Source organism: Acartia tonsa, chromosome 11, assembly GCF_053477335.1.
Source record: "Acartia tonsa isolate MP-2025a chromosome 11, ASM5347733v1, whole genome shotgun sequence".
Classification (NCBI taxonomy): domain Eukaryota; kingdom Metazoa; phylum Arthropoda; class Copepoda; order Calanoida; family Acartiidae; genus Acartia; species Acartia tonsa.
In genome coordinates this window covers 9073163-9083911 of record NC_137270.1, presented here as the reverse complement: position 1 = coordinate 9083911, position 10749 = coordinate 9073163, and the positions used below count along the sequence as shown (strand labels likewise).

Here is a 10749-nt window from a genome sequence, read left to right as displayed (position 1 = left end):
CATAATCAAGACATATATAAGTTACTATACTAAGGAATGCTGAATATACCATTGTCATTTGTTTTCTTTGCAGTTCTTGCAGGGAGAAATATCAGGGATCTCAAGGGATAAGATGATGGACAATAAATCAATATGCATCACCAATGATGATAAACAAAATTACTCCTTCTGTATATAAATAAGGTTGAAAAGTTTATACATTAATTGTTTGGATCCAACCAATCAAATTCTAAAAAAATACCCAATTTTTTTGAGGCAAATAATAAGAAAACGTGGTTAAAAAGCTTCGAGTACCAATATAATTAGTCATCTTTAGTAAAACTATTCTGGCTGCCCTTATACCCCTAAATGAATACCTCACCCAGTTAAAAGTACTTTATACACAAAAGTTTTATTTATGTAAACAATGTTTTATTTGTAAAACCTTTTATTTCATAGAAATAAGTACTGTATAAATCTATTTATTTTCACCTGTAGAAATTGGTTTTACTGATATGTTTGCAAACTATTTATTATCTCTCAAATAATCAACAAGAGTGGTAAGTTGTGATTTGTATTTATAATTAGAAATGTTTTATCAATGTAGTATTAGCTAAAAGGCTTAGTTAGAAAAGATTATATTCAGAATTAGTTAGGATTTTTGAAATTTATTAAAGGGACTGTGAACGAAAAATTTCTCATCAGATTATTTAACCTTAGCATTATCTCATTCATATAAATGCAAAGATAGGGCAAAACGGGCTCTTGTTTCCTTATAAAACGGCTTTTTCCGCTGATTTTTACTAAATCCAAGATTGGAAGAAATTTTTCCGGAGTAAACAGAAGTGCAATTAATTGTCTTTTTCTCTGTCTATAGATAAAACTAAACTTTTTGACATAAATCTCTATTTTTCTTAACATTTACGCCTACTTTTAACATAATCCTTGCATTTAACCAATGTATAGTTACTTTAAAATTGATAAAATAAGCAATATTTTTTTGTTTAATATCAAATACTGCAATAACAAAGCTAAAACAGGTTTATTTATTAGTAACCAAGTAACATCATTTGGCCCATCTCTCGCCCACTTTTGATTACAAATTTTAAAATAATAAAGGTGCAATATTTCTTTATCAATCAACAGTCTGATAAAAGTGTAATCTAAATATCCTAAGTGGGTTATTTATTGTTTGACATAATAAAAAAAAATATTATGATTTTAAATATTCTCTGAGATTCAACCCTTTGTAGACAGTGAGGTATTTTTTTCAATAACACAAATTTAAAATAGATCTTTATTTCCTAATTATTATGTTATCAATTCACGAATTAGCAATTTTTTGTCATAAAATGAATCATTAACAGTTAGTAAATTGTTTCAACTTTATATGACAAGTTAAATATCCCTAGAAACATTATAATAAACAAAAACATTTAGATTTTTTTATTTTTTTTATTTTTCCCTCCCAAAATGCCACAGAATCAGCAGAATCAAGGCATAAATCTTCAATATTTTTGTTAATAGGACGTGTTTGGTTAATCAGTTTAGTGAAAGGTGCTTAGAAAATGTAAATTTGATAATGAGATGAGAAATTTTTACATTCACACTCTCTTTTATGCTTTGTTCTTAGCTCACTATTTTTAGTAGCGAAGCTACTCTATAATTCACTTTGTCCGTCCGTCAGTCCGTCAGTCCGTAACGCTATGGGGGAAATGGGATTTACTCAGCTCCTATAAAAGATAGAAAGCTGAAATTTTTTGACAACATTTCCATCATTAAGGAGCACAATTAAGTATAAAACATCGATGGCAGTAGGACCGCTTTTAGCAGGTTTTATGCTATTTTTGTATTTTTCTCATTATTCTCCATATCTTCAGTGTTTATGGTGCGATTTTCAAAAATTTTTCAGTTATATATATCTAAATTAAATTTCCAGTCGTTTAAAGAAAACATCTATGACGGTCAGACTGCCTTTAAGAAGGTTTTAGGCTATTTTTGTATTTTTCACATTTTTCTCCATATCTTTGGTGTTTATGGTCCGATTTTCAAAAATTTTTTAGTTATAGATATCAAAATTAAATTTCCTATCCTTTAAAGAAAACAACTATGACGGTCAGACTGCCTTTCAGCAGGTTTTAGGCTATTTTTGTATTTTTCACATTTTTCTCCATATCTTTGGTGTTTATGGTACGATTTCCAAATTTTTTTAAGTTATACATATCAAAATTAAATTTCTTGTTGTTTAAAGAAAACAACCATGACGGTCAGACTTCATTTTTGCAGGTTTTTGGCTATTTTTATATTTTTTTACATTTTCCCCCATATCATTGGTGTTTTTGGTCCAGTTTAAAAACTTTTTTCATTATCAAAATAATTTTTCCCATTGTTATGAGCATCTTTTATGTAATTTACTTTGACCGTCATCATTATACAAATAAAACAGGGTTTCGTGTTTATTTTCTCCAATAAATCAATTAATATATACACTTCAAATCTACTTGTACATATTACCATCCATGATTCTATTTTTTATGCTTTGCTACTTATGGATGTTGTCATCCTTGTTTACCCCTCAATTGCTTTTCAATGTTATTATAACAGAATATAAGTTATTTTGGACAATTTTTCAAAATTTATAATTATTCTTTATGTTTCAGTGTTTTTTTTCTCTATTATTTTAGATATTGTTGGTTCATAATGAGGATATATTTAGTTAGCCTTCTTTTGTTCTGTATCAATGTGTTAGTGACAGCCAAACCTTGGACACCTGCCACACCAGCAAGCCCTGGGACACCTGCCACACCTGCTAGACCGGGAACACCTGCAACTCCACCAACTCCTCCAACTCCGCCCACTCCACCAACTCCACCAACTCCACCTACTCCACCAACTCCACCAACTCCACCAACTCCACCCACACCTCCTACTCCTCCAGCACCTGGCACACCTGGAACACCTGGTACACATGGAACTGCTGGAACTTCTGGAACTCCTGAAACTCCTGGCACACCTGGAACATCTGGCACACCTGGAACACCTGCCATAACCAATAAACCAACTACTCCTATGACAACACCAAATTCTTCAACTACAACTAGTTCATCCCCCTCCACTACAACATCTACTTCCACCACAACCTCTTCTCCTACTTCCACTACAACATCTTCAGCAACAACAACAATAACTTCTTCTCCAACTACTACAGAAACAACTACACCAGTGGTTTCAACAACTCTAACCACTACTACAACAGTATCTCCTACTACTACAACAGTATCTCCTACTACTACAACAATATCTCCTACTACTACAACAATATCTCCTACTACTACAACAGTATCTCCTACTACTACAAAAGTATCTCCTACTACTACAACAGTATCTCCTACTACTACAACAGTATCTCCTACTACTACAACAGTATCTCCTACTACTACAACTTCATCATGGAATGTAACAAAAGCAGGTGAAAATAATCAGTATCTTTTAATTGCTTCCATATAAATTTTAATTATATAAATCCTTCAAATTGTCAATAAAAAATAACTTATTTCAATTTATGTCTATTTTCTTAATATAGGTTGTGGAGATGATAAGATTAGAGGTGTCAACCTTGGTAATTGGTTCATTCTTGAGCCTTGGATGTGTCCAGATTTCTTTCAGGGTCTTAATAATCAGGTTTTAAATCAAATGATGTTTGTTTGTTTATTTTCAATAATTTGATTTATATTTAAAAATTTTCTTTAGATTGTTGATGAATGGACTTTTGCACAATACTCTGATGTGCAAACATACAAGGTAAGATAAATTTTTTTTTATTTACTGCAGCCAAAATGTTTTCTTTTTCTATTAAAAAATACTATTTAAGGCAAAGAAAAAGAATCATTGGGACACATGGTTTACAAAAGCAGATCTTGAAAAGATGGTTAACTGTAAGTTTGAATTTTGAATTCACCTAAGAAATGTAAAATTTTCATTTTACTTATAATTTTTCATGAATAATACAAAATTTAATCAACTTAGCTGGAATCAGTCATATGCGTATTCCACTGGCCTACTGGTACTTCCAGGTGGAAGATGGAGAACCTTTTCCTCAACCTGTTCTGGATGATAATGATCCTGATAGGTTAGAATAAATACTAAATTTGCTTGTTGTTATCATTTCAAGTCTTAAAATTAAGATTTTCTGGCAAAAGTCATGTCCTTAAAGAGTTGATTTTCTGCAATATTTTAGCAATCTTGTTCTATCTCTAAGTTGTCATAAACTGTCCTACTATGTCTAATATATAAAATCTTTTCTGATGTTTATAATTCAGTGCCTTGTATTACCTAAAGAGAGGTTTAAAATGGATTGACGAGCTTGGAGTTCAAGTTGTTTTGGAACTCCACACAGGTCCAGGATCTCAAAATGGTTATGAAAACAGTGGTCGCAAGTAAGAATTAAAAAGTGTTAAAATTTATAACTATTTTTCAAAAATATTATACTTAACAAATTCAATTAAGGTTCAATTCTTATGAAGAGACAAAGTGGTATGATAAAGACAATTATCATAATTAGAACAGAACATATTGGTAAATTAAATCAAATAAAAATATTTTGATAATAAATTAAAATTTTGAAATAATTTTTTTCTTCAAAATTTATAATAGGATATTAAATGATATGTCAAAATACTTCAGAAATCTAGTTAACAATGGAGAATTGAAGTAAGTCTTATATTGTATATCATTTGCAAATTTTATGTCATTTGAATCTTTTACAAACATTTAATTTTGTTTAGAATAGATACCATTTATGGAATAGGTATTCTGAATGAGCCTCATGTTGGTGCTAGCTGGTATTGGAATGGAAATAACATTTGGAACCAAATCAGGTTGATTAAAAAATCATTATTAAATAATCTGAACTAAAAAACAATTTGTAACTTTACTAATTTGATATTGTATAACTAAAGGTGTTTGATAATATTTATTTTTAGGGAGGATTTCTATCCTAAAGGGTTAGAGATTATTAGAAGATATTTTTCACCAGAGGAAGCTAAAGTTATTTTAGATGTTACTGGTAGAGAATACTGGGTTAGTATTAAAAAATAATTAGATTTAAATAAAAAATTATGAATTAAACACAACAATAATTATGCCCAATTTAGGAGTTTGATAATGTGTTTGCTGATAAAAATGGAATTGAAATTGATCATCATATTTATCAGGTGATAAAAAGCAAATTCAAAATGATGTTTTATACCAACAACATAGTTTATTTAAACAAATATTAGAAAATACTATTGCACTAATTATGTATGAAACATGTATTTCAGTGCTTTGGTGGCTACTGGGGAGGAATACCAAATAACCAAGATGGATTTAACACTCATTTGCAATATTCTTGTGATCAGAAGGTTAATTTTTACAACATCAATCATTTTCCACTGTAAACAAAAACTCATTATAGAAGACACTTTAGGATATACTAATCAGTTTCTTTAATTTAGATTAAATTGCCTGGTAGTCCCATTCCAGTTGGTGGGTGAATTCTCATTGGGACTATCTAATTCTTGGTTCAACCCTGATTTCACAGACTTTTACAAGAAGTGGTTCCTAGCTCAGATAGATGGATTTGAATCAGGTAAAGAAAAAAACAAATGAAATATATAAAAATATTGATAAAAGCTAACAAAAACAAAAAAGTGCTCTTTAGTCAAACCAATTGATATTATTTCTTTCTTATCTAGGACGAGGTTGGTTTTTCTGGAATGCTAAAACAGAGAATGGTAGAAGCCCTGAGTGGGATTATCTAGCCCTACTGGATAAGGGTATAATTCCTAGTGATCTTTGCAACAGACAAAGATATTGCAATTAAAATAGTTATTATATTTTGGATATTTTATATGTGTTTACTGTTTATGTCAGATAATAATTTAGTAAAATTCTTTAATAAAAATTTTGTCCAAAATAATTAAGCTTTTTGTTCATTCTTCAATGTACAGGGTGCGCCACATAAATCCGGACTTTTTCTTATTTTAAAAAAAATGAACATAAAATCGTCAATTTCAAAGATTTTATTGAATTTTAAAAACTGGGAAGCAAACTAGCTATATGACTATTAGATTATTCAATAAAATCGCCGCCAGCCTAAATACCCGCCCCCTGAACCGCCCCCTGAACCGCCCCCAGACCCTGGTCACCATGTCCCTGTCCAAGCTGGCGAAGTTCTCCTTCATAGTGGCAATGAGGGAGGTCTTTGTGGTATGGGCGCGTCTATTGGTTCATGCTTTAATGGCGCTCCAGGCCCAAAAGTCAATTGGATGAAGATCGGGGCTGCTGGGAGGCCATATCTCCTTAGGGATGTGAGTAACTGCAGGATCCAAATTCACCCATCTTTCAAGCTACTCTTCGACACGGCGGCTCTCATTTGGGCCACAGTTAAGCTAGAACAACGTGCAATACCTTTTTGGAAATGGCATGAAGATTAAGCTAGGGTTATCATCGCAACACATAGTCTAAAACGAGTTTTAAGGTTACAAATGGGCCCATGTAGTCGAGAACCGAGAAATTTTCACGAATTTTCACGATTTTTGACATTTTTGACCTCTCAAAATCTGCCACGTTTCACTTTGATGGAGTACTACGGTCAAGCCATTTCAGATAGAGAGCTCTAGTCTTTTTTAGTGTCTTACTTATGTGTCTAACAGTATCCCCAGCAAGTTGTATAACTCTACCTCACCTACAGATGGGCTGAGGTCAGATTTAGTGGGCCCTAGTCAAGAATCCAGGGTAAACTATCAGCGCGTTTAGATTCTGCCATGTTGAACATAAGCGCTGCCAGCTTGGAGAACACGTCCTCCATTGTCTAAAAATTTTTATGGGCAAAAAGATAACTACCCAAGCTTTTTATAGTGTGGTCAAACGTCATGATTGGTCAAGTAGTTTTGGTGCTATGGCCGTTTGAAAAAAGTCCGGATTTATGTGGCGCACCCTGTATCTAAAAAACAAATGAATGTGTTAGTTTATACAACATTCTTGCAACTTTTTTAGACTAAATTCAGACTCAAAATTACTTTAAATTCTTTGAAATAATCTGATAGTTTTACAGAATTTGAATGTAATTAGAAGAGGATTGTAAAGTTGATTGAAAACACAAGTTGTAAGTTCCAGAATAGATTAGAAAATTGCTTTGGAGTTTGTAGCAACTCTATGAAAAATTATTTAAAGCTACTGAATCAAAAACGTTTTTTTAACCAATTAATTTATTTTCTATCATCTATAATACAAAGTAGAATGATGTTTGTCCATCTGTCCGTCTGAAGCTTAAGATCTTGGTAACCACTGAACCGATTGGATTCTATTCTTCAGGGTATAAAACTATTGGTACTGTGGTGGTTTTAAGCCATTTTCTTCAGGGGTGGGACACCCCCTACCCAACCAAAAATGATGATTCCCCCCCCCAAAAAAAAAAACATTTGGTATTTTTTTCTAATTTTAATGTTTTTTTTATAAAATTTTATATATTTTTTTAATTTTTGATATCTTTTTATATTTTCTATACTTTTTTATATTTTTTCATATTTTTAAATTTTTTTCTTCTTTTTAAATTTCTTTTCTTCTTTTAAACTTTGTTTTTTTCAAATTCAAAAAGATTGTGAAACCTTCCTCTCCTTTAGGGGCGAAGCCCCAAAAAGGCTAATGGCAAAGAAATTTCTAAAACTATTTAAAAAGAGCAAAAATTTGAAGGTTTTAGAAAATATAGATTAATATAAATAAATATAAAAAGTTATAACAAGTTATAAACAGTTATAAAATGTTATAAAATACAGAAAATATCTATAAAAAATGTAAAAATATTTTTTTTGATTCTCCCCTGAACCTTTAGGGAAAAAGCCCCTAGAGGCTAGGGGCGAAGCCACTAGTAGTAAATATAAGTGTATCCCTATTATGCTTACTCCAAAAAAATATATTACAATTTATAGGTTTTTAGGCTACTGCCTTACTTTAGATGTTTTTATTATGAATATGATACAACTTTTTCCTAGTGGTTTTCTTTGTTTAGTGCATTACATTTTGTATACATTTTCAATACAGACTGTAAAACTGTAAAACCAGGTATATAACTCTTTACTCCAGCTTTTATCTAATCTAATTTACAGTCTTTTCCAGTTTTATCAAAGTAATTTAAAAGGAGTTGTTACATTTGTTTTTTACTTATTTTATAGAAATACTACAAATCAACTAGCATACCCAAATGTTTTTTAGTCAAATTATAATCCTACAATTGATTTTGAAGGTCTAGTTATAGTTTAATGAATATGAAATAGATTAAAAACTTATCTTTTTTAAATATTATCATTACTAAACAATATAACAACATAAACAAAATAATTTACTTTCAGAATATTTCAATTTCTGTTTCTTTAAGTCAACTATTTTATTACACTCAAAATAACAACATATTTCATGCAGATTTCAAGCTAGAAGAGGTATATTTTTTTTGCATTGGTTACAACTAATTCCATTTACTTTTTAAATAAAACATTGGCTATTACACAATGTTTTGTTTCTGGCAATCCCATTTTCTACTAATTTTATTGAACAATACAATCTAAATGACAATAGTACACCTGATTTATAACATCTATGAGCACAAAGATTACTTCTTTGTCTTCTATTCTTAGTTGCATTATTCAATTTTATGAAATAAATTACATGATTTAGCAATTGAATATAATTTGATATTGAAAATAATATAAGATTTTGTCGAAAATTTGTAATTAATACAGAAGATTTTTAAAGTTACAAATATTTTTTTAAGTGTTTTTTAGATTATGGAAAAAAAGACAACACAATCAATGAAAAAATAAAAGAACAACTGTAAAAGGTTATAAAAATCTTAAGTTTTTATGGATTCTAACCTTGGAACCAAAACTTTTTTATCTATTCCTATATACTCTACTGTCAGAGTAGATTAAGTAAGAAATTCCTTTGTTCTGACTGAAGCCATCTACTTCAATATAACTTAATCAATCCATCTAAGATGCAGGAAAAAGTCAAAACTTTTTACCTAGTTTTTTTTCTAAGGTCAAATGAACACAGCAGCATGTTTTTTTCTTTTGAAAACATATAATTTGTCAAAAGAAATATTACTTAATATTTTTTTCTTTCTATCTAATACATATTTTATGAATTTCTTATTAATCAGCAGCATTTTCTAAAAGATAATATAAAGATAACGCAAATCTAATTATTTCATAATACCAAATATTGCCTTTAAAAAATTCCTCCTGCCTTTAATAAATAAAGAATATTTAATGTATGTAAAAAGTTTTTTACATCTTTATTTTGCATAAAAAAAGAGCTTTAGACACAAGATATTTTTATAAGATTCTACCAAATAAACAATAAATTGTAAAAATTAGTGGGTCATATATAACCTAAAGATTAACACAAAAAAAATGTTTTTCATGATAATCAGTTTGATTGGATAGAAAAGGACTAACTATATAAATGGTCAGTTACAAATAATTGATAGCTCTGAAAGTTTCTTAAATGTTAGTAATTCTTATAATGCAAGAAAACTATAAACTTTAGGACAACTCTTAGCAATAAGGAAGTCATATAGTAGGATAAATAAAAGTTATAAAAGAATCATTTATTTTGATTGTTTTACATACACATTCTAGTTCTCAGAACCGGTTCTTAGCCATACTCAAAAATCATGTATAGCATCGCATTAAAAACAATTTTCTAAAAATATAATAAAATCAAAATAAAAAATTAATACCAGTTTTGCTAATCTAGGTCATAGGCTTCTCGATGCTAAAAAAACTGATTTTATTCTTGACATTTAATTCATATGCGCGGAAAGCTGCCTATAATACGAGGTGATAATAAATATTCTTGCATCTTAAATGTTTGTTTTATAGTGGTGGCAGAATAACTTTAAAAAAAAACTTACAAGGTAACAATTGTACAAATAAAAATTTTTAGTATTAAAATAATTTTCCATGGGCTTTAAAAAAATAAGAGAAGATACAAAAAAGGTTTTCAAGCTAAAAAATAAGATGGCTTAGCTAAAACTTTGGGCACAAGTGTAATTAACAGTCCAATGGCCCCTTCCCTTCTGATAGAATTTGCTCCATCTTTTTTGTAAGAATGCTGGTCCTTGTTACTGAAAAGGAAATGTTTAAAAGAGGTGAGGAGGAGGCAAATTTGGGATAAAGAGGGGTAACTAGGGTAGATTACTAGAATTAAATCAATTACCTCAAGTGAGATTGGATTGACCATTACCAATCAAGCTCCACAGTGATTTAAAACAGTATTATTTGAGACAAAATCATTAGTAGATACAGTATAAAACATTTTGATAACTATTATAAAAAGGTCATTAATCAGAAGAAATCTTGACCAAATACAATGAATTTTTAGAATAGCTGAGTACCGGTTCTAATCCAGCTAATATATCACTCAAAGCCTTACTGGAAAATATTATACATATATTTGGACTATTTTCAAATTTTGACCAAATGTAGTCTTTAGTGATTTGTATTTGGGGATTACAAATTACAAGGCATAGCGAAGATGCACAGATCTTGGAATAAGAATAATATAGAATATAATATAGGTACAAATTACAGGGCATAGCGAAGATGCACAGATCTTGGATTAAAAACAATATAGATTATAATATGGGAACAAATTACAATTCATAGCAAATATGAACAGCTTTTGAAATAAGAACAATGTAAAATATGAAAATGTACAAATTACAAATCA

The 10749-nt window shown here is 29.8% G+C and overlaps 2 protein-coding genes across 2 annotated transcripts; both read left to right on the top strand.

Moving 5' to 3' along the window:
• Window positions 1–446: 446 nt before the first annotated feature.
• On the top strand, window positions 447–4842 carry LOC145332816 (uncharacterized). Its single transcript, XM_080177886.1, has 10 exons — window positions 447–539; window positions 2664–3448; window positions 3563–3660; window positions 3730–3780; window positions 3851–3914; window positions 4006–4108; window positions 4299–4415; window positions 4486–4554; window positions 4633–4689; window positions 4764–4842. Exons 2-8 carry the CDS (start codon window positions 2680–2682, stop codon window positions 4538–4540), a joined length of 1257 nt encoding a protein of 418 aa, XP_080034012.1. The 5' UTR covers window positions 447–539; window positions 2664–2679; the 3' UTR covers window positions 4541–4554; window positions 4633–4689; window positions 4764–4842.
• Window positions 4764–5938, top strand: LOC145332818 (uncharacterized). Its single transcript, XM_080177887.1, has 6 exons — window positions 4764–4856; window positions 4962–5058; window positions 5133–5192; window positions 5301–5381; window positions 5475–5608; window positions 5715–5938. Exons 2-6 carry the CDS (start codon window positions 5036–5038, stop codon window positions 5840–5842), a joined length of 426 nt encoding a protein of 141 aa, XP_080034013.1. The 5' UTR covers window positions 4764–4856; window positions 4962–5035; the 3' UTR covers window positions 5843–5938.
• Window positions 5939–10749: the final 4811 nt, after the last annotated feature.